Source organism: Anastrepha ludens, chromosome 5, assembly GCF_028408465.1.
Source record: "Anastrepha ludens isolate Willacy chromosome 5, idAnaLude1.1, whole genome shotgun sequence".
In the NCBI taxonomy this organism is placed as follows: Eukaryota; Metazoa; Arthropoda; class Insecta; order Diptera; family Tephritidae; genus Anastrepha; species Anastrepha ludens.
Window position 1 is genome coordinate 106,793,482 of NC_071501.1, and position 24,878 is coordinate 106,818,359.

A 24,878-nucleotide genomic window follows, 5' to 3' on the forward strand; every position below is an offset into this window, starting at 1 on the left:
AGACGATTTTCTCTAAATATTTAAATTTTAAGTTTGCTTATCTCTCAAGCGATTTTTCTATTATTTTGTAATAAAAAAAGTCTCAATCTGTTTTGAAAATATGATTTTTACAAAACTCAATATTAATGTAGAAGTTTGCCGATTTTCAATGGATTACCAAACATTTTTTACAATTTTGGCCACTTTTTGACGTGATATTTCCACATAATTTTTGTATTGAGATTTTTTTATTTTGTAAATATTTCTTTTTTCACATTAATAAAATATTTAGGATTTTCTGCTTTATTCTACTCTCTTTTCTTTTTTATTTTTTGGTTACAGTCGACCAACAGAAATTCGCAAGCAGAGCTTCATTTCTCTTCGAAGCGAAAAGATCTTCGATTGTCATAAGAAAATATTGATGGAATGGTTGCAATTTTCAAAACAAAATTTTAATTTTATTTGTTTGATAGATATTTTGTATGGATATAGAGGAGGAGGTAAATGGAATTGCAATGGAATAGGTCAAGTTACATTTACACAAACGTGAAAAATGACGAAACATTTATCAAATTCATGAAAGATATCTTCAATTTCGATTGTGTATCAGACGTTAATAAGTCAACAACACTAAGAGGCACCATCATCGATTTGCCTTTTTCAAGACACTTTACACTCGAAACACTCCCTTTCATTTCCTACTTTTTCTATCATCGTCCTATTCTCAACAGAGAAATGGTTCATTACCATGCACACAGGAAGAAGGCATATGCAAATACAAGTACATATGTGAATTTATATACAAATGCGCATATACATACATATAGGTACACATATATGCTCACTCAAGTAGGACAGAGCCAGATGTCGAACGTTGCCGTTCGTTTGCTTTGTTCGTTCCGCGCTTTCGCTTGCAGTTCATTCAAGGTAACGACAATGAGCAAGGTCGACAAATGAGCAAGGTAACGACAAATGAGCAAGGTAACACTAATGAGCAAGGTAACGACACATTTTTTCGTGCGTGCAGCCGGCTAAATCGAATTATAAGACGTTATCACGTCAAAATATCTGCCGTTCGGAATCGGCTTGAAACTGTAGGTCACTCCATTTGTGGAACATCATCAAGACGCACACCACAAATAGGAGGAGGAGCTCGGCCAAACACCCAAAAAGGGTGTACGCGCCAATTACTATATAATTATGAAATCACAATAAAATAATAATGAAAATAGCTTTATTGGTTTTCAAAATATTCCCCTTGGAAGTCAGTACACTTCTCCATATCTTCGAAACGAGCTGTTTAAAAACTGGAACAGCTTCTTCAAGCGTTGAAAAACGTTGACATTGCATTTTTTTTTAGCCTCGGGAACAAAACGAAATCATTAGAGGCCATATCAGAACTATAAGGCGGGTGATCCATTAACTCGATCTTCAAAAACTCTCTTGTATGTCCTGTGTGTGAGAGCTCGTATTGGCTTGGTGAAGGATGATTCGTCTTCAGCGGTTTGGTGGTTGGTTTTCCTTAAAACTCCGAAAAATTCTGGCAAACAAATAGCTGTACGCGACTCATATTCGTAGTTGTTTTAAGTTCCTTTAGTGGTACAATTGCGACATGATCAGATTTTCCGAAAAAACAGGCGAGCATTGCTTCTTCCTCGAACAACTTTTGTTAAATTCAGCTTGGCTTGGAGCACCGGTACTGTCAATTGCTGTTCTGTTTCCAGCTCAAATGCATATATCCATATTTGTCACGTTATAGTGTAAAATTTTACAACACCTTCTATAGCTATGTGTAAATTTGGAATCATGAAATTTGCCCAAGTTGTGATCCGTGATGAGTAGAGCTGTGATAGTCATGCAAAATAAAAGGCCTAAATATGCATGCAAAAATGCATGAAAAACTCTGGAATATGCACGAAAAAATGCAAAAAAGACCAAATATGCACGGAAATATGTATGAAAACATGCAAAAAAAGCCCAAAATAATATTCGAAAATCTCTCAAAAAATACCGAAAATGCAAAAAGGTAGTTTTTTCTCCTGGGCTAGTAAACATTTTTATTTCAGTTAGCCAGATACTTATAGTAATTCATTATTGCAAGTCAAAACAAGATGTTATTTCAGGCTATAGAACGAGCCACATCGCCGTTTTTCAGTTAAAATTGGCTTGTAGGTTGAGAAGGAACGTTCTGCATCCACCGATGTAGCAACAGCAAATTTAAAAAATGTTATTTCACATGGTCTCAATGCTGTTAATAGGACTATGAATAAGTTCGTGCGGTTTTTTTTCGAAATTTGAAACTTTATTGACGTAAAATGGTTACAAATTTAATATTCAAAATATTGTCCATCGCTTACTACTACTTTTTCCCATCTTTCTGGCAATTCACGGATTCCCTTTGTGAAAAATTCGGTCGGTTTTGCCGCAATCCACGAATCGATCCATTTTTTGACTTCATCGTAATTACGGAAGTGCTGGTCAGCCAGGTCATGTTGCATCGATCGGAAGAGATAGTAATCGGATGGCGCAAGGTCTGGACTATACGGCGGGTGGGGTAGGACATCCCATTTGAGCGTTTCTAAGTATGTTTTGACCACTTGTGCAACATGTGGCCGAGCATTGTCATGTTGCAAAATAACTTTGTCGTGTCTATCGGCGTATTGCGGCCGTTTTTCTCGCAGTGCTCGGCTCAAACGCATCAATTGTCGTCGGTAGACATCCCCCGTAATCGTTTCATTCGGTTTCAGTAGCTCATAATACACAACACCCAGCTGGTCCCACCAGATACACAGCATAACCTTCAGGCCATGAATATTCTGCGCCGACGTCGATGTTGAAGCATGGCCAGGGTATCCATACTTTGCCCGACGTTTTGGATTGTCGTAATGGACCCACTTTTCATCGCCAGTCACAATTCGATGCAAAAAACCCTTTCTTTTGTCCCGTTGAAGCAGTTGTTCGCATGCCATAAAACGGCGTTCAACGTCTCTTGGCTTCAATTCATACGGCACCCAATGGCCTACCTTTCGGATCATTCCCATGGCTTTTAAACGTTTGGAAATGGTTGATTGATCAACTCCCAAAGTTTTTGCAACCTCTTCTTGCGTTTGAGCCGGATCTTGATCGAGCAATTCCTCCAATTCGGTATCCATGAACTTTGGCGGCGCACCCTCGCGTTCTTCGTCTTCCAAGCCAAAATCACCACTTTTAAAGCGTGCAAACCACTTCTGGCACGTTCGCTCAGATAGAGCATGCTCACCATAAACTTCCACCAAGATACGATGACTTTCGGCTGCTTTTTTCTTCATATTAAAATAATGAAGAAGAATTCCCCGCAAAAACACATTATTTGGCACGAAATTCGACATTTTCAAGTGTGGTAAAAATATTGTTGTTTACGCTTCAAATAAAAAACTTATACTGACGTTTGTGCCTTACGACAGAAGCTCTCCAATGAATGTTTGGAAATGTGGATCGATGGAATAATAATCAAGTTACGCCATCTGTTGTAAAACCGCACGAACTTATAAATAGACCTATTATATATTCATTTGAAGCGCTAGCTCATGAATCTATATTCAAAATATCACTAATTTCAAGCAAAGAACTATATATATGCCTAAGATAGAATGAACTTCTTCATACAGCTCTATACACTTTTTCAATCCACTCATTTCGATTCTAATATTTTGATATTTATCTGCGATGAACATGAAGTTAGCTTTTATGAATGCCAAATCTTGTCGAATATTGAACGCTCCAATTGCATCTATTGCATCTCCAATACATTCCGAATCTGCATAATTCAAATAATCAACAACCGATTTTACAGCGTCAAATTTGTCAGCATAGTAATCACATGCTTGTAGCCAAGTTCCCCATCTAGTGACAATTGGTTCGGGGGGCAGTGGAATGTTCGGATTTGCTTGCTTAAACAGCTGTCGTCGAGCTGCTGACTGTGAAGGAATTTAATGGTTTTTTCAATATAATAATTTGAACTATAGATAAAAATAGCAATACGTACTCTGACGAAGGTATCCCTTACTTTTGATATCAACAAATTTACTTACGATTCTACCAACCGACGCAATCCATGAACAAAACATGTAACGTGTAGCATTTTTGGGAATAAAACTTGAAGAGACTTCATTGCCGAAATCATATATGCATATATGCGAAATCATATTCAGTTCCTTCAATACAAAAGAAACGCTAAGAAAAAATTCAAAATTGAGTCGTTTTTCGAGTGTTTAGGTAAAGGCCTACCTTTAGGCCATAAAAGTAACAATGAATCAGTAGAAAATGTTGCGATCGTGTTAGCGTTGCATTTGTCTAATTCTTTAACGTTCAACAAATAAGATTTTCCGCGCTTATTTTCATCATCCAATATGCGAAAAACAAAATTCGCAACTGATTTTTTTTCTATATCCGATGTTTCATCCTGAGTAACCCAAATATGTTTTCCATCAGCTTTTAAACGCAATTTTTCAATCGTTTCATACAAATGTGGCACATAATTACGACGAAGTGTGCTTTGATTTGGAACTGATTGTGAAGTGTATTTTTCTATGAATTGTACTACACTCGGATGATTCACTTTATTTAATGGAATGTAGGCTTCAATTAACGTTTTACATAAATCCATATGGAATACCGAACAATTGGTTCATTTCACGTTCAGAATTCTGTTTTTTTTCGTTCTTGAGCATCCTTGTGTTTCACTAAATCAATGTGCTGTTTGACTTGAAATATTTTTTTTCGCAGAAACCACACAATTGCAATGTGAACAAAATAAAACTAATTTGTCCGACCGAAAAACATTGGGAAATTGGTTTTTCAAGCGCACAATAAATTCACCCTTCGTTTCTTTTCTATCTTTTGGCATCTTAACCCAATTTTCAATCAACCGATTACTTCAAATACCATGCAATAACTGAGAAGAATATGATGTAACTTACTGCGTTTACTATGCATTTCATACTAACACAAGTGACGCAAAGCACTTGTCGTTCGGCTCTCTTCACAAATCATAGTAACCAATAATTGCGCCAAACTCATTTCGTGGTCATTCATTCACTTTCGAGTCTCACTTTTATAAACAAATTTGTCACCTCATTGGAGAAAGCAAATAAAAAAATTTTAAAACAGATGGGTGCATAAAATGTTATAGATCTGTTCTTTAAACGAAAGTTTAGCTGCGAATTGTTTTTCTTTATGTTTTGTAAACTCCTATGTTAAAATGGTTTTGGGCAATAAATGAAATGAAATGTTTTGGATAGAGGAATGATTTAAATTTCTTAAAATAACTCAAAAAATATGCAAACATGCATTTTAAACCGATATATGCTTTTATGGACAAAACATGCAAAATATGCATGCAACATGCGTTTGCATGACTATCACAGCTCTAGTGATGATGCAGTGAGTGTCCATTGAACCTATGGTAATTGAAATTTCTCTTGCTTAAGCCTAAATTGCCTTGCTTTGAGCCTAAATTAAATTGGTAAAATTTCTCATGCTTGGCTTGCGTAAAAAAATATCCATTTTATATTTATTATTATTGTTATTTATTAGAGCGGTATGAAATATTACGGCGCAAAAAATTAAATTAAATTTTAACTCTTCACTTATCAGGCGCATTAAATTAATTTCTTAAACTGGTTATTTTGAACATTTGCCTACACGGTCAAAAATTATTGAGAGTTTATATTTAGGATACGTAAAAATACCGGTCGCTATCGTTTGTGCACTGGCTTGGCAGCTTTAGACTTGTAAATTTGTTACTCATACGCCCCACCACCTGCATCAATTCAATTCTTCTATACCCACTTTAATTTTATTATTATAAATTCACATCAGCACCACAAACCGATAAGTTGAATGAATTCTTCATTTGCACGAAAGTCGCAATTAGCAATAAAACAATAACAAAAACTTTAAATAGTTTTAAATATTGCGAAAATCACGTATCGAATGCCATCGTTTAAAAAAAATTGACAGTATTTCAATAAATAACGCAAAGCTTCTGAATTCATCTTCCGCTGCGGAGTCACACTAAATTATTTGCTACAAATTTGTACGGCAAGAAAGTAAATGTGTAATAATTTAAAATTTTCCAATGAATCATATTTTGTGGATGCTGCGATTGGTAAAAACAAAATTCTCTAGCTTTCGTTCGCTATGTTTACAAGAGCAGCGGAGGTCAACATCAATTGAAAAATCACTATTTGAGATGATATGAATTTTCGCCTGTCAATTGTGCTAACCACACTGCATTTGAGCTTGTTGTGCATGCAATGCGAGTGCATATGTTCTGTGTGTGTGTGTGTGTGTGAGTTTATTATTTCAACTCTTACAAAAGCCATTTGTTTTTGCACGTGGTCGAAATGTGAGTGCTAATGCAAAGCCACAAGCGTATTGCAAAGTATGCCAACTATCGAGCACGTGAGGACCTAAGAAATATGCTAAGATTGTATGTGTGTGTGTGTGCATGGGTGTGTAAAAATTACTTCATTGGCACGCTGTACATGTTTTCAGGTCAATCGATAACTCGAATACAACGTAAAGACTGCATGCATACACAAAATTGTTGGTGTTCCTATTTGTACCAACTACCACTTGCACTGCTGCTGCATTGCTCCCTGACTCCCTGTTTGGTTTTGCGCATACCATTCAGCTATTGATCCAAGTGTAGTAATCGTAGAAATGTACAAGCAGGTGCTACTGCACAGAACTACAGAGACATGAACTTTTGTAAAAAACAAAAATTGTTTCATTCACCTGCCAGCCAACCAGCTAAAAGCCCAAACTGACTAGTGCGCGACCTACCGCAAGCGATTGGCATGTGACTGAGGTAATGGCGTGAACGGTTGAGGAGCGTTTGAACTCGTCTCGACACGACTCGACCGATACCTCGCTGAAAGGTGGTCGGTACGTAGAGTTCAATGCACCCAACAAAGGACGAAGGAATGTTGAATTGCTTATAAATGTTGCACGAGATGGTTGCGTGCATGCACGGATAGTTTCAGAAGGAACTAAATGACGCGAACGGAGGAAAGAAATTGTCTGTGTGCAGCTAAGAGTTTGAAATATACTCACATAAATAAATAAATAGTATTTTGACTGCAGGCAATAGCAGGCATATTAAGTTATTTAAACCTGAAATGTTTTCACTATTTATAGAAAATTTATTTATTTAATATAATTTGCGACGCTTAACAGCAACAAAGTTAATAGTATTTTTATGCTACGGCGAATAGAAGGAATGGAAAGTGTATGCGAAACAGTCACTAATTATTGGGGCAGGTTAGCTTATCAATTTCAATCGAGCGCCCCCTCTAAATGGGGAATGCATTTAAGAAGTGCGACATCAGAAGAACAGTTGAATCTTAGAGACTCAAACTCCAACGAGGGAGTTGAAATCAAGTTTAATTTTTTTTTCATTCCGACTAAATATAATATATTTTTTTGTTCCGCGATGATGTAGATAAAATTCGTTTTCATGTTTCAAAAAAAAAATGTTTAGTGTTATGACTATTTTTTTTTTTAGAACAATGAGACAATTTAAAACAAAAATATTTTTAATAATAAAAAAAAATTTTTAGTCTTATGACTATTTTTTTTAGAACAATGAGACAATTTAAAACAAAAATATTTTTAATAATGTATTAATATTTTTCCCACAATTTTTAAATTATAGCTTTCGAAAAATTTTTGTATATTTTCAATTCAATTAATATAATTTGGTCTAACTTAGTTTAATTTAGCTTAATCTAATTAAATTTTTTCATTTCATTTTATTTTATTTTCATTTAATTTAATTTAATTCGAATTGAAAAGTGGAACTGAATTGATTTAAATTAAATTGAATTGAATTGAATTTGGTTTAATTTAGAAGTAATTCAATTTCATTTCTCATATCTCTTCTCTCCTCTCCTTTGCCCTCTTCTCTCCTCTCCTTTGCTCTTTCCTCTCCTTTATACGATATAAATCCTTGTCTGGTTGAACTCGCTGGAAATAACGACATCAGTTAAAGAGCTGGAGAGAATCTAAAGGTCTGCTCTTATTGGAATCTGTGGGGCACTTCGGAGCACTCCTACCCTAGTGCTGCAATCAGATTGAGGTGTTTGGGCCTCAGTCTAGACGTAAGCTACGGACGCTGAAGTATTCTTAGAAACTCAGAGTTCATCACCATGGTGATGATCAATATATACCTTGGCTAGCCCCGAGAGGTACTTTTTCCATTCATACTCTATCAAGGTAGGAGTGAACGGGGTGCAACATTTGGAGACAGAGCATAGCAAACATGTTTACGGATGGCTCAAAGTTGGACGGAAGGGTTGGTGGAGTTCCCCATCAAGCTCAAAATTAGGGTATCGGACCACTGTAGTTTTTTTCAAGCGAAGGGAGCCGCAATTTAAGAAGCAGTGGATTAGTTGCTTACCTCTGCCATTACTTTGAAGGAGGTGAACAACTACTCCGATAGTCAGATTGTAATTAAAGCTCTAGACTCGTTCTTTGTGCTAGACTGATGAGCTGGGCAAACAGGGGACCCTCGAGACGATTTCACCGTAAAATGATAGAATTGGGGCTCCCTTGAGAACCTGCTCCAGGAAAGATAGACCTCGCATCCACTTAGTGTGCACTGGGTTAGTGCGCATATGTGCAAAGTCACGGCGTCCTATTGGGCTCGGATAGATCGGGAGCGCTTGAGGGAATTTATGAGGCTAACAAAGCCGCAGCTCTCAAACTGGATGAGTGTCCTTACTCGGCATTCTCCGCTAGGTATCCATGCCATGAGACTTGGGATTGCCTCGAGTTCTTTCTGCAGAAGCCAGTTGGAAGATGAAATAGAATCATCTCAGCAACTGCTCTTGTCAGGATAAAATTCAGATAACTGGGCTCCCACTGAGAATAAAGCAGATCTATACATTACGCATCTGTTGAAATTCATCAGCAGCTTGAAGCGACTAACGCAATGTAATTAGTCACCGTTTGGTCATCATATCCTAATCTAAGCCCCTTCTTCCCCTAGTTCGATTTTTGTTTTCTTTTTCCCCCTCTGGTTTTCCTCTATATGGCATCACAATGGCGAATCTCTATTCTTTGTCCAAGTGGACACTCGCTTGGACAGCGATTTATTCACCTAACCTCTTCTTCTTCCTACCTTTCCTTTCCCTTTCCTGTCGTTTACAGACACTTCCTTTTCTCTGATTTCTCTTCCCTTATTTTCCTTTCCTTCTAATTTTCTCATTGCCTGTCCTTTCCTCTTTTTTCCGTTCTATTCCCTTCCTTTCCTTCTTCCTTCTCCCCTTACCTTTCCTCTCCTTTTCATTCCTCATCTTACCTTTTCCCTTCTCTTTTCTCCTCATCTCTCCTTTCCTATTTTTTCTTTGCTTTCTTTTTATTTCCTTTCCTCTCCTGTCACTGCCAGTTACTAACTTTTCCTTTTCTTTCATTTCTTGTCCTTTCCATTCCCTTCAATTAGTTTCTATTCCCATCCCTTCCCTTCTCTACCATTTCTATTTCTTCCTTTTCTCTTCTGTCCTTTCCTTCCTTTTCCCACAAAGTACTTATTTTCATCTCAAAAGTCTGAGGTTCATTGGTCGTCTTCACCTTCTATAACACAAAATGATACTTGGTTTAAGTGTTTTGTTATTTTCCTTTCCCCTATCGTTTCGATTACATTAAAGAAAAACGAAATTAAAGTCAAAGGTCATTTTTGCATTGTGCCGCATTTATCGAGTAACCGACTCAATGCCATTTCAAATTAAATGCCAAAAACTGACACACTTTTCACGTAACGTAGCAGCACAAGAATGCAACAATTGACCCAGATTTTCAAACTTTGCCATGTTGGGGTGCATTGACGATAATACCATGGCAAAACATCAACAGTTCATCTACGTACACACATGCATACACCTTTATAATGTATGCAGACGAGTATAAGTTTTTTGCATGTGTGTGGGAATGCGCAAACCCAATAGAATTTCGATCAACGTTCGAGTACTCCCAGAGTACTCCACTGGGAGTGTGTGATTTTTTCCCACTGCTCTCTATATTTTTGTGTATAAGTATGATATCTTGTATACTCTGCTTTGCATGCTCTATGATAGCGAGTAATGACAAAACTTCATTTTATCTACTAAGTGAGCCAAGAAGTCTCAGTTGTCTCCTAGAAGAATCATACCGTGAAACTCTCATAAAAGTAAGAAGAGTCTACTCGTATAAATCTCCTTAAAGAACCACGTTTTCTGTTAATTATTTTATGTTTCCAATTTTTGTATAAAATGAGATTTTTCTCTTAAGCAAAGCTGGTTAAAGCATTTTCTATAATTTAATTATAAGTGTTACAGTTTTTCAAGGCATCAGCAAAAGAGCGTATTTTTATTAATCAAAAAACTGATGAAAAATTCTGAATAATATTTATTACATAAAAAGGACCTGCTTGGTGTAATATTTATCCTAAGCGCCTTTAAAAACATTGTGATGGAATCACATCGCTTGCTTGTTGGCGTAACATTAAACTATAAAAAACATTCAAATGGAGTCACATCGCTGGCATCAAATTGACATCACCATTTCGGCTGATTAATTGATTTTCGAAGATTTTCGAATAATTTTATGGTATTTTCCATCTTTGTCCAAGCAAAAATCTTCCCATTTTGTATTTTATGCTGTGTTCCCACGGCACGTAACTCGCTCTCCCAATACGTAATCAAAATTTTGAGAAGGAATTACCTAATTTATAACTAATTAAGTCTCAACTACCTTGCGAAGTACGATCAAATCATTGTCTTCACTATTTTTTATCTGAAATTTATCGAAATTAGCTGTCATACCAAAACGAAAGAGTAAACCAAAACAAAATTAACAAACATTGAGCAATAACCAGAAATAGAAAAAAATTTTAATAATGAAAGAAAAAAGATATTGCTAAAAAAATTATGTTGAGGAGGTTGCTAAACAACTCAAGAAATGTGCCGGAGATGAAATCGTTCCCTTGTGTCTTCAACTCGCCTACTATTTCTAATAATAAGTGGTTGTTTCTCCGGCAGCCTCGCAACTCATTTACCTTCTTCCCATATTTCTGTTGGGACCCTCTCACCGGCCTGTTGCTATTTTCTGGCACTTTTTATTATTGGTGGGAAATGAAAGGAGTAAATTAAGTAAGCTTTAAATTAATTTTTTCTCTATCGCTGATATTCACAACAAATAATAATAGCAAAGAATAAGAACAAGAGGGAGAGTTACCAAAGTGAATTAAAAATGCGTTGTGGAAACAGGGAAAATTCGAATTACAAAGAGAGCGAATTACGTGCCTTGGAGACATAGCAGTAGCCAAGGATGATAGAATACAAGGTTGCGCCAACCGAATTCACTGTGTCGTCAGGCTCCATAACTAAACAAACAACAGGAAGGGGAATGACTTGTATGTGAAGAGGAAGATTATGTAAGTACACTCTCTTGCCAAGGTGTCATCTGCAAAAAAACTGCGTACAAAGCCTCAAGTATTAATTTGCGCTTCTACAATTTAACTTGCGGCACTCCGTTTTAATTAATTAATTTAGTTTAAATCTCACAAATGACAATATTAGCAAGTTATTCAATGAATTTTCACGAGCATGTAATTTGTCCTCCTTTTGTTTGTTTTGTATTGGAAAGGAGTCTGACGTCAGACTTGTCAAAATCTCGAAAAATAAAGTAACAGTTTTGTGACAATGCCACCTTCGGTATTCAATTCGCCTTGAGCATTAGTTCCTAAAGTAAAAACAAATAGTTCAAATTTCAAACGCTAGATGGACGACTCTGTATTATTTTCTGAATAATATTTTTATTTTATTTACTTGTTTAATTATTTATTTAAGAAATGGGGCTGTATATGTAAGGCGTTTTCTATCACTTATTTCCTCCTCTACTCCACCAAAATCTCTGCTATTCATCCAAAATCATGTCTACTCATCACTACTACATCATACTCACGCACTCTTTTGTTTCTCACTTGGGAAGCTCTCATTTCTCTTTCTATGGGGTATAGTTAAATGTAATTTGTTTGTATGCAGCTGTTGGTGAATATTGATGTGATAAGTTAATGTGCATGTGTGACTTATAACCCATTATTCCTAGTATATGTTATGTGTTCATTTGTTTCTTGACAAACGTGTGAGTGTGGGCTCCCCAAAAGCAGGCGTGCAGGCGTGCATACATAGACACTCATACATACATACATATGTGACATATATGCACCTATAATAAGAGAAGATTTGGTATGCATTTTAATGAAATTTTTTTCGCAAATATCCTTCAGACTACGCATAGCTACTTAGTTACACGAAAAATTCATATTAAGCGAGTGATTATTTTTAAGGAATTAAAATAAATTTGTTTTGAACAAGAAATCATCTAGGTGAAATGCGCATACGTTCACATACATACATACATGCACAGCTTATTTAATTGACATGTGGGTGACCTTGTTGTCTAATACATAAAGATCTTCGGATTTGTTATGCATTTGACAGTGATACTTGATGTTTTGCTCCCAACAAGGATAAGTAGTTTATTTTGCACAATTTCCAACTGAAAAATGTTTATGTTTTTTTCTGATTTTTTAGACTGTTTATTTACGAGTAGATGTCATAAACATTTTATTTGCATATTTTTAGTTGATGGCTAAATTATTTTATTTTTTTCTAATTACATTTTATTTTTTTATAATTCATTTCAACAGATACCCATTTGTGTAGTATGCACTTGCACTCGTATGTATAGGAGTGAATTGTCAATGATTTTGTAAGACATTCTGCATTGCATTCAACACGGAGATTTATATTTTTTTTCTGGTAAAGTATGAAAACAAGTGAATATCTCAATAACCATAATTTTTAACCATTATTTTGTGAATATACTAACACACACAAACTCAAGTATGTAATTAGACGTATTTAAATGTACAAGGTGGCACAAAATTAATCATCCAACTTTGTTTTTGAATAACTTTACTAAATACAAAAAATTATTTTAAGTGAGAGAAATCTTTATTTGGACCTTTGCGTGCTCCACTGCTTGTCCGTTTGTATGAGGGTCCTTTGAAAAGTCCGTGCAAAGGTTTAAAATAAGGTCTTTGTGCTATAATATACAAGGTGGCGCAAAATTAATCATCATCAATTTTATTTTTGAATAACATTTCTACTAAATAGAAGAATTGATTTTGAGTGACGGGAATTTTTATTTTCACCACTTTCTGCATATCTTCGAAAAGTAGATTATACAAACAAATGGCAAAGATCTCTTTCTGAAAAGAATATCAGCCTTACTAATTACTTACTTTCTCACACTCACGTTTTTTAATCACTTTTTTAATATTTCCCACCGTAAAAAATCATTACTATGCTGAGTGTAGACCTCAATGAGTTCACTGGTCTCAATATTCTCACAAGACTTTCTATTGCTCCATTAATGGGACATTCATTTACTACGAACTAAATTTTTTTATTTTTATTTTTTATTGGCTTATTTAATTAATCCTGATCTGAGATTTTTTTCAATAATAATCTGAGACTGTAGTCTGGCTAAGAATAGTTTTGACATTTTTTATTGTACGTATTTCTATTCGCCAGAGTGCAAGCAGCCCACTTTTCTAGTTCCATCTAGTCCGGTCCTATCTCCCAAATTATTACTTGCGAGGAGAAACGATCTTATAACCTATATTCTTTCATATATTAGATTAGGTTAGCCAGGTTGGTTGTCTAAGACAAGACAATTGGTGGCTCTTAGGCCCATTGTGATACTTGCATTTGACTTCCATTCCCTAAGTTGCTTAAGCCTCCAGTCCTTCCAGTGGGAAATTTGCAAATTTCCTTGGTCTTCAAAGAAATAATCGCGGAGATTTATATTTGATGTTTGGCACGGCTTCTTTGAAGTGAAGGGCATGCACAGAGGAGGTGTTGTACTGACTCAATTTCTTCTTCATCTACACAGCTCCTGCAATGACTTCTGCGAAGTACACCCATTGTATTAGCTAAGGTGCCAATAGCGCAGTGACCCATTATAACACCTGTGAGAACGCTGGTAGTTCATCTGTTGCAACCAAGCAGACCACTCGCTTCTTTCAAAAAGTATCCGGAATTTCCCATTCAGAATAACTTTTGTTTCTAGGTTGAAACAAAGAACCAGTCTCAATTTTTGTGTTTCTAACCTATGAGGGGTCGAGAATATCGAAAACACGAGGATACTACATGAGTGATACGAGTAAAAAGAGTTTAAAGTGGGTGGTACTGAGGTTGATAATTTGCCTGGCTTCGATCGCCCATCCGCTGGATGATTTTTTTGTAAAAATAGCATAATATTTCTGTCGATATAAATTAATTTTTGTGCTTAGCTTCATCAACAATTCAGTCTCTCTCTTGCCTCATTTCTCCAATTACGAACGTTCATTGCTTTTAAGTCTGCTTCTATGTCATCAAGCCATCTCTTTCTTTGTCGGCCTCTCTTTCTTCCCCCAGTAGGACGCAAAGTAAACACCCTTCTTTGGATTCTTCCATTGGGCACTCTTGGGATGTGGTCAATCCATCTAATTAATAAAACGTATTACATTTTCATAAGGAAAGACCTTATTTCCTGCCCCCACTAACAAAGTTACTTCTTAGCGGAAAGAGTGGGAGGTTATTACAAAATCGGGGGAAACTTAGGAATATCCGCATTGAACAGTTTCATTTTATTCACTAATTCCGACTACTTTTTGAACATAAGGGTTTTCGAATTAGGTATAGCTATACCTATGGTTAACAAGATGTAAATAATAAATGCGGTGCTTTTTTACTGAACCCATTTTGATTAATCCATGGTTTCAACTAACTGTTTTCTAACAAAACTAAATAGTCTCTAACAAAAAAATATACAAAATCATGATTTTATCTTTCTTTGTCTCTCGCATCTAATTTTCACAGACGACGGAAAAAAGTTGCATTTTGTCAGTCCGGCGCGTAGGAAATCAGTGCTGGCACCAATTCTGAGCAAAATCAAGAATGGTACAGATGCTTTGGATGGTGAGAAAAAAGGCAACAGTGTTATTGGTGGACTCAGTGGTGGTGGTAGTGGTGGCATTAGCGGAGTTGGCGGCATTTTGGGGAACGGCATTAACGATGGCAATAGCCATGTGACCGTGCAAATTGAACCGGCTAAAAAGGTCAAGGTGAGTGTATTTAATTATGTGGTATGTATTACGCGTTTGCATTAAACAATTGAGATGAATTCAATATGCAATTCAATGGAATACATAGTTTTGCACAACTGCAAACCACAACTGTAAACGGTTAAATACAAATAAACCACAACGCATACGAATATTAGTGTATGCATGCAGATTTGTTTTTATTTTCATTATATTGTTTGTGCTCAATACAACTGTGTTTGGCCTTGAAAAAATTGGATAACGATAAACCGCTACTCTCTTCACAGCGTCACAGCATACACGGCATGATGGAGGAGGAGAATATAGTGCGGCCGCATCAAGAGATTCGACAGTTAACCTTGGAGGAGAAGAAATTTCTATTGGCGGTAGAGCGTGGTGATATGGCAGGGACACGAAGGTTAGTCGGCACACATGCATTCATACAAACATACATAGTTATACTCTTGACATTTACACCTACTTATATTTAACCTATATTTGAACGCTCTCATGCGTTGCTTCTATCAACCAGCAACCTTCACATTTGAATTACAATTTTCCGGCTGTAACATTTGTTCGTAACTGCTTGGAAGATTAAATTTCATGTCAACAACTACTGTTATTTGTATGATTTTTTTTTTTTTTTTTTGTCTTTTTTTTTTTTGTTTTTACAGAATGCTGCAAAAGGCACAAGATACTGATTATATCAATGTCAATTGTGTTGATCCTTTGGGACGCACTGCCCTACTTATGGCTATTGACAATGAGAATTTGGAAATGGTCGAACTACTCATCAGTTATAATGTTGATACCAAAGATGCGCTTTTACACTCCATATCGGAGGAGTTCGTGGAAGCTGTGGAAGTGCTGTTGGATCATGAGAATGTCACCTTTCATACAGAGGGAAATCATGTAGGTGTTTCTGTGAATTAAATATGTATTAAACCATACAATTAGATGTGGATGTATGTATGTATGTATGAATTTTCTTTCTTTTTTTTTTTTGCGCCACATAGAGTTGGGAGTCCCAATCGGAGGACACTTCAACGTTCACGCCCGATATAACACCACTTATTTTAGCTGCACATCGTGATAACTATGAGATAATCAAAATATTGCTGGATCGCGGAGCAGTACTGCCAATGCCGCATGATGTAAGGTGTGTATGAAAATGCATTTGAATATTATTTGTAGTGTATTTTTGTTTTTTATTCATCCAAGTGTGTCGGAAACTCTTTTTCTTGATAAACGAGTTTCGCTTTCGTTCTGTTAACTTCTTGTTTATAATAATTTTTTTTCTCCTTGTTCACTCCTCTCGGGAGCATAGGGCCTCGGCAAGACTCTTCCATCGTACATGGTTTTGTGATGTTAGTTTCGAACCGTCCCATGAGATGTCGGTATCTACTAGTTCGCGCAGCATCAACTTTCTCTAAGAGTTTTTTGGTCGACCGCCATATCTGCTCCCTTGCGGGTTCCAGTTCAGTGCCATTCTCGTGATGCTATCTGGGTTTCTCAATGTGTGACCTATACATCGCCACTTTCGGCGTTTGATTTGCCTAAGGATGGGTTTCGCGTTCGTTAATCTCCACAGTGCGTCGTTACTGATTGTGTTTGGCCAGAATATTCTGCAGATGATGCGGAGGCATTTGTTGATGAAGGATTGTAACCTCTGTGTAGCCATGCTTCGCTTCCGTACAACAATACTGACTTTACGCATGAGCCGAATATTCGTAGTTCAGTGCGCCTGGAGATTTGCGAACTCCTCCGAATGCCGCCCTTGCTTTGTTTTGCCTGCAGTTGACATCTTCACCTGCTCCACGATCTACCGTGATGATGCAGCCGAGATAGCATGAGCTTTCATCGAATTCCACCGGGCAACAGTCAACCAATATCTGCTTTACGTTGTTGTGGTTAACTCTCATGGCCTTGGTCTTGGCGATGTTGACCTCCATTTTGCATGAAAAAATTCTTAAAATTTACGCTACAACTCTGTCATACCTATAACATGACCTGTCTTGTTGAAACCACACAGAGTCGAAAATAAATCTACACTCGGCGTAGTTCTGGCAAGAAAAAATCTTTTTACATTTTTGGAGAACTATTTCCAGTGACCTTTATTGGGCGACCATTTTCTTGAAAAAAGTACGGTCTAGCTTGATGAAGCGCACGCTAATACTGCGTCTTGATTTGGGCTCAATTCTGCCTCCTAGAGAATGTCATGATTAGCTTATTGGATATTCGACAATTTTCAAGTTTAATATACATATATATATATATAATTGGCGCGTACACCCTTTTTGGGTGTTTGACCGAGCTCCTCCTCCTATTTGTGGTGTGCGTCTTGATGTTGTTCAACAAATGGAGGGACCTACAATTTCAAAACCGACTCCGAACGGCAGATATTTTTTAAGAGGAGCTTTTTCATGGCACAAATACTCTTTGGTTTGCCATTGCCTGCCGAGGGGCGACCGCTATTGGAAAAAACTTTTTTCTTCATTTTGGTTTTTCAACGAGATTCGAACTTAAGTTCTCTCGGGAGGAGGCAAGTGGACTTTGCCTGATTTAAAAATAAAGTTATTTTCGCTGTCTATGCGATTTCGGTGATAAGGCCTTCAACAACTATCTCGTAGTCGGCAAGAGTCGGTACTAGCCTCATTATTATCCATGAGCTCGGAGTTGAGCTGCCAAAATACACCGAAGCTCTCTTTCAATTAATCGACCATTTCAGGCCCTTAACAAATCATCCCTGAACTTTTCATTCTTTACATGGCAAATTGTTTTCTTTTTATTAATTTTGTTGAAAGCTGCAGGCTATTGGTTCGACCGATTTTTTTTGTCATAATGACATTTGTATTGAAAATTACTATGGCAACAGAATAGTTAAATGTACATCTGTGCTCAACATAATAGGATCGCGACGAATTATCAAGTTTTAACTAAGATTTTGTTTTTGTATTAAATTCTCTTTATGGTTTTAAAAAAAAAACCATATAACTCCTAACTCCAAACTTTGTACAAAATTCACTATAATTTAACACAATTCAAACAGATTTAAAAAATTGCCATCAAAATTTTCAACTTTTTAATTAGAAAACTTTAAGGTATGCAGTTTAAGCTTGAAATCACTGAAAAATCGCACTGATTTTTACAATATTTTTTTTTTTGCACCATCTTTTATTTCGGTCATTTTGTCTTTGTCACTTACCAACCGATCGACTTCAACATACATGTTTTCGATACGTCAATTCAGTACAATTTCAATAATGGATCGCTTTACACCGAAACAACCGAAATCGGTGCTATAAAACCCGAAATGCTTGACAAGGTGATGGCAAACGCAGAAAAAATATCGCAGTTTGTGATTGCAGGGTGGCCACTTGATTGATATTGTATTCAAAATATAATTTTAATAAATTGTAAATAACCAAACCAAATAAAAAATACCTCACATATACAAATCATTTTCTTTTTCAAAGTTATTTAATGTTTTCATACCGACATAAAAGATCGCGCACCCTGTATACAGCCATGGACAGATAAATAGCACAAATGTGAACCTTATATGTTAAGTTAAGTTTCTAGTACGAACTCTGCTTTGATCAAATAAATTTGTTTGTTTACATTTATTACCCTTATTAAGCTTACATTTATGCGAGGAATTTACCTTTTTTTTCGATGGAATTTTTTGCGTTCTATTTTATTTATGCTTATTGTTGTTTTGAAGTGGACACAAAAAATAGCACATTTTAACTTGTGCAGCGGAGAGTAAAACCTTAATATTGTTTCAGCGATTTTTAGTATAATTTTTTGTTTCTTAAATAAAAATTTAAAGTAATTACTAAAAATGGGAAGGGGAATACATTGCACGCCGGAGAAAAGAGCTCTTATATACCGTATGAGTCAAAACGGAAAAAGCTATGCAGAAAAAGCTGAAAATGATTTATAATGCTCTTAATTTAGTTAAGAAAGACTCATCCTATCTAAGCAAAAAAACGGAGAGAAAACCAAAGCCGCGAAAACTGATGTTAATGTGGATAGAGCTATAATACGCAAGAGCAAAGCAGATCCTTTTAAGTCGGCACGGCAAATTATGCTTGAAATAAACCAGGAAAAAAACACTCCTCTCAAAAAGACATATCAAACACCGACTTGCCTTCGCAAAAGCCCACAAAGACAAACCTATTCAAAAGGTACTTGGACCGACGAAATCAAAATAAATTGGATGGGACCAGATGGGAAAACTATTGTACGTCGTTCAAAAAATCAAGCGCTAAATCCTAGGTTCACAAAAAAGACGATTAAACACGGCGGCGGAAGCATCATTGTTTGGGGAGCTTTTTCCTGGCATGGTGTTGGGCCGATTATTCGCCTGGAGGTAAAATGGATAGATTTCAATATCTGTATATACTCCAGAATAAAATGGAGGCATTTGTGTTTGAGTTTATGCCATTAAATTGGGCATTTATGCAGGACAATGATCCAAAGCATACTGCAAAGACAGTGAAGCATTGGCTCAGAAGAGAAAAAATTAATGTACTGGATTGGCCGGCCCAGAGCCCTGATCTCAATCCAATAGAAAATTTATGGATTGACGTTAATGTCAAAGTAGCTAACAAAAATTTTGATGATTTGTGGGCCGCAGTTGAAGAGATTCCTCTCTCGACGAACAAAACTAACACTCTACAAGGCTCTCATCATGCCCGTCCTAACGTATGGCACAGAAGCTTGGACGATGACAACATCCGATGAAGCGACGCTTGGAATGTTTGAGAGAAAGATTCTGAGGAAGATTTTTGGACCTTTGCACGTTGGCAACTGCGAATTTCGCAGGCGATAGAACGATGAACTGTATGAGCTTTACGACGGCATAGACATAGAGCAGCGAATAAAAATCCAGCGGCTACGTTGGCTGGGTCATGTCGTCTGAATGGATACAAACGCTCCGGCTTTGAAAGTATTCGATGCGGTACCAGCTGGTGGTAGCAGAGAAAGAGGAAGGCCTCCTTTACGTTGGAAAGATCAGGTGGAGAAGGACTTGGCTTCATTTGGTGTGCCCAATTGGCGCCGGTTAGCACGAGAATGAAACGACTGGCGCGCTTTGTTAAACTCGGCCAAAATCGCGTAAGCGGTTATCGCGCCAATTAAGAAGAAGAAGTTGAGGAGGCTTGGTACTCGATTCCAAAGGAAAGATGCCACAAGGTTGTAGCAAGCATGGAGCGACGGCTTGAAGAAGTAATCAAAAACGGTGATATAGAACAAAATACTAATCTGGTAAAAAATATTATTACTTAACTATCTGATTTGTTGAACATTTTTGCTTTTATTGGGAATTTATTAGGATGTGCTTTTTATGTGTCCAGGAGGTTTTGGGAGTTATCAACGTTCTCGTAAATTAAATCAGAACTGAAATTCTTTTTGACAATTTTTTTGTTTTAAAGTGTAAGTAAATAAGTTTTTTTAATTCTTTATGTTGCTTTTTTCCATTAAAAAGTAATTATTTAAAAACGTATTCAACTCTTTGCTTTCAAAGTCTAAATGTGGTATTTATATGACCATGGTTGTATGCTCGGAAGTTTTTTATATGGATGAAAACTTTGAACACCTCACCAAAAAAAAATTTTCAAAAATTTACAACTATTTTGATCCACTTGAAGCTTGCACTTTATTATACTAATACTGAATGGGGTATAAACTGCATACTCAGAATTTTTCTAAAAATTCTTTGCAAATTTTCATGTACCTTTTTTTAGTGAAGAGTAAATTTCGCAAAAGTTTGGTGTTTTTTTGTTGTAGACTATATATATATATATATAATTGGCACGTACACCCTTTTTGGGTGTTTGACCGAGCTCCTCCTCCTATTTGTGGTGTGCGTCTTGATGTTGTTCAACAAATGGAGGGACCTACAGATTCAAGTCGACTCCGAACGGCAGATATTTTATGAGGAGCTTTTTTTCATGGAAGAAATACACTCGGAGGTTTGCCATTGCCTGCCGAGGGGCGACCGCTATTAGAAAAATGTTTTTATTAATTTTGGTTTCACCGAGATTCGAACCAACGTTCTGTGAATTCCGAATGGTAATCACGCACCAACCCATTCGGCTACGGCGGCCGCTGTCGAATGCACTATACTCTTATAAAAACAAAAAAAAAATATTATGTAAAAAAAAAATAATTGAATGTGGTTGGCAATTCGGCACGTTCCTATTATTTTGAACACTATGACTATTACTATTTATTGCCTTTCAGATGCGGCTGTGACGAATGTGTTCAATCACGCCAAGAAGATTCACTGCGACACTCACGTTCTCGCATCAACGCCTATCGTGCGCTGGCCAGTCCCAGCCTCATTGCCTTGTCGTCAAAGGATCCTATTTTAACTGCATTTGAATTGTCATGGGAATTGAGACGTTTAAGTTTTCTCGAACACGAATTTAAGGTGAGCTATTATGGAAAAATATAAAAATGGTCATGAAAAATCGAGGTCAAAGCTAAAAGATGCTTGATATCTATAAAAAGAAGAATTTAAACCAGAACTCTAACCCGTTTCGCTTTCAGAATGAATATCAGGAATTGCGCAAACAATGTCAAGACTTTGCCACCGCTTTGCTCGATCACACACGCACCTCACACGAATTGGAAATCCTATTGAATCATGATCCCACCGGTCCAATCTATGAACATGGCGAACGTATGCATTTAAATCGATTGAAATTGGCAATCAAGTTGCGACAGAAAAAGGTGCGTCATAGCAGGCTAACATGTTTTGTATGCGTCACACAATTTTGCTGCTCTCCCACTTTACCTTTCTCTCTCTTTCTCTATAGTTTGTGGCCCACTCAAATGTTCAACAACTTTTGGCCAGCATTTGGTATGAGGGTTTGCCGGGATTTCGACGCAAAAATATGGCATTGCAGGCACTGGATATTATACGAATTGGTATGTATGTATATATGTGATACAAAAATAAATATACAGAATATATAGCTCATACTGCTCGCTGTTCCACCGTACACGATAATCCTCTCCAACGTGGAGGGAACCAAAGATCATATGGACAATTTTTCTCTTGAAAGCTCCTAAAGCTTTGATGTGAGTAGCATAGTTGTATGTTTAATTTGGGATGAAATAAATAAATAAGTTAGAAGAATGTTTTCATCAACTTTTTCACACTGGCATTAAGAATGTGATAGAAACTTTTTCTTGAGCATTTTAAGCATTTTCCAGCGACAGTGGCTACCATATGATCAAATGACTGTCACCGTTCTTTCGGGGGTTTCTTGTTAGATGGTTTTTGCACTGAGAAAGCACTAAAGGCTATGACAGGATTATCATTCCTTTATCATTCATTTTATATCTTCGGGTATCGGATTTTAAATTGAAGTAAAATAACAAAAACTCAAATTGATTGGGCAATCTTTATTATTTTTGTGTAGAACCATTCATGACATTTATTTTGAAAAGAGAATCCCTTTCAAATATTTCACGCGCTGTATGGCAAGTAGCGCTGGCCAACGTCTTGTTGGAACCAAATGTTATGGAGATAACAGGTTTCAATTTCCGGAATCTAAAAGTAGTTTATCATGGCGCGATAGCGTTCGCCATTCACTGTTACATTGGCGCCAGCCACGTCTTTGAAGAAATATGGGACGATGCTTCCTTCAGCCCATAGGCCGCACCAAACGGTTGCTTTCAATGGCTGTAATGGCTAATCTTGAATGACCTCGGGTCCTTTTCAGCCTAAGTACGGCCATTTTGCTTATTGAACTCAGCGCCGTACACCAGAAGTTAGTCTGAGCGCACGATTAACACTTTTCACAGAGCGTCGATTTTCGTAATACAATTTTACGATTTGTAAACGTTGTTGTTAAGCCTTTCCCTGATGAAATGTCAATGAATATATACAGTCCTGTGCAAAAAAAACCGGACAGTCTGAACATTCCATTTTTTGAAGTTATGGATTTTATCAAATATGTTTGAATGTGGTTATATTCCATTGTGTTTTTAATACAAAAGTATGAAATAAAATCAATAAATTTCATACGTGTTTTTAATATTTGCATACTGTATTTGTTTTAGCATAGTCAATAACGATTATTAGTTTATCCTTATTATATAATCTTACAGCTAATTAATTCAAAACAAAATTGATTATTTCATTAAAATGTTATAATTTGAAGTTTTAATACTTGGTCGCACCGTCTTTCGCCTTAATTACCGCTTTAATACGTCTCGGCATTGATGTAACCAGGGTTTGCAACAATTCCTCCGAAATATCGTTGTGCCAAGTGTCCATTATAATGTTATCCAGGTCAGTTTTGTTCTTCGGCTTTTTTTCAGCTGCCTGCTTCTTTACAATGGCCCAGAGGTTCTCAATTGGGTTTAGGTCGGGACTGTTACCCGGCCATTGGACAATTGGACAATTCCGTTTTTTTCCATAAATTCTTTTACCTGCAACAAATAAGGAATAAATCATTGGTTTTTTGATTCGACATTTAAACAAAACACTCGGGAGATTTAACAAACATCATAACTTACTTTGTGAGATCGGTGGCATGGCGCAGAATCATCCTGAAATATAACGTCCGTTCTTATAGAATACTGCTCCTCAATGGCAGGTATTAAAGGCTTATTTAAAATTGAAGTGTAAGCATCTCCGTTCACCCGACCATCAATAAGAGCCAGTGCTTTCGTTCCGTCATAGCTGAAGCAGCCCCATACCATTCTACCAACTGACTGTCTTACAGTAGGCAGTATGCATCCAGTTTTATATCTTTCGCCAGATCTGCGCCTCACATAGTGGATACCATCCGATCCAAAGAGGTTAAACTTGAATTCATCCGAAAAAATCACATTCTTCCAGTGCTCGACAGTCCAGTTTTCATAAGTTTTGGCCCATCGGTATCGTTTTTGCCGCATTTTTTCGTTCAAAAACGGCTTTTTTGCGGGATGTCTTCCTACAAAACCGGCATTTATCAATCTCTTACGCACAGTAGATGGACCTATTTCGACGCCAGTTGCATCCAAGAACTCCTTCCTGATGTCTGCCGAAGATTTGAAACGGTCCTGGATACACATCCGCTTAATCATCCGGTCTTCAGCAGGCGACGTCTTTTTTCGTCGTCCAGATCCTTTCTTTCGCTCCGTTGAAGCCGTTTTTGCAAATTTCTTTAAAAAATCGGCAACAGATGATTTGCTGAAGCCTACTTTAGCAGCAATTTGACGTACGGACAATTTTTGCTGTGATAGTGTAATAATTTGCCCCTTAACGACAGCTCGCATTTGCTTCGATCTTGGCATATTTTTGATATTAACACTTGCCACGTATCAACTATTTCACTTATTGGTTAAATTATGATACGAATTAATTCAAAACAGTTCTATTTATACACAAAAAAAGCTACTTACCGCCAAGAAGCTTTATACTCAAGCTATAGAAATTTAAATAGGGTAAATTAGCTGTCCGGTTTTTTTTGCACAGGACTATATATATATATATATATATATACATATATAATTGGCGCGTACACCCTTTTTGGGTGTTTGGCCGAGCTCCTCCTCGTATTTGTGGTGTACGCCTTGATGTTGTTCCACAAATGGAGGGACCTACAGTTTCAAGTCGACTCCGAACGGCAGATATTTTATGAGGAGCTTTTTTTTAATGGCAGAAATACACTCGGAGGTTTGCCATTACCTACCGAGGGGCGACCGCTATTAGAAAAGT

At 36.8% G+C, this 24,878-nt stretch overlaps 1 protein-coding gene across 4 annotated transcripts in view; it reads left to right on the forward strand.

Annotated features, from left to right (window-relative positions):
* The window catches only part of LOC128863419 (transient receptor potential-gamma protein), a 71,804-nt gene that overhangs the window by 28,567 nt on the left and 18,359 nt on the right, over window positions 1–24,878 (forward strand). For 2 of the 4 annotated variants that reach the window (XR_008454602.1, XM_054102557.1), the window contains exons 1-7: window positions 15,090–15,175; window positions 15,442–15,572; window positions 15,829–16,066; window positions 16,171–16,313; window positions 21,404–21,593; window positions 21,713–21,895; window positions 21,982–22,093. Coding sequence is in view for 3 of the 4 variants with exons in the window: in XM_054102557.1 (XP_053958532.1) it covers window positions 15,460–15,572; window positions 15,829–16,066; window positions 16,171–16,313; window positions 21,404–21,593; window positions 21,713–21,895; window positions 21,982–22,093 (979 nt within the window). In the remaining variant the exon portion in view is untranslated. Of the gene's footprint in view, window positions 1–14,930; window positions 15,176–15,441; window positions 15,573–15,641; window positions 15,729–15,828; window positions 16,067–16,170; window positions 16,314–21,403; window positions 21,594–21,712; window positions 21,896–21,981; window positions 22,094–24,878 lie in introns of those variants that run through there. The other 2 variants (XM_054102559.1, XM_054102558.1) reach the window with 2 other exon arrangements.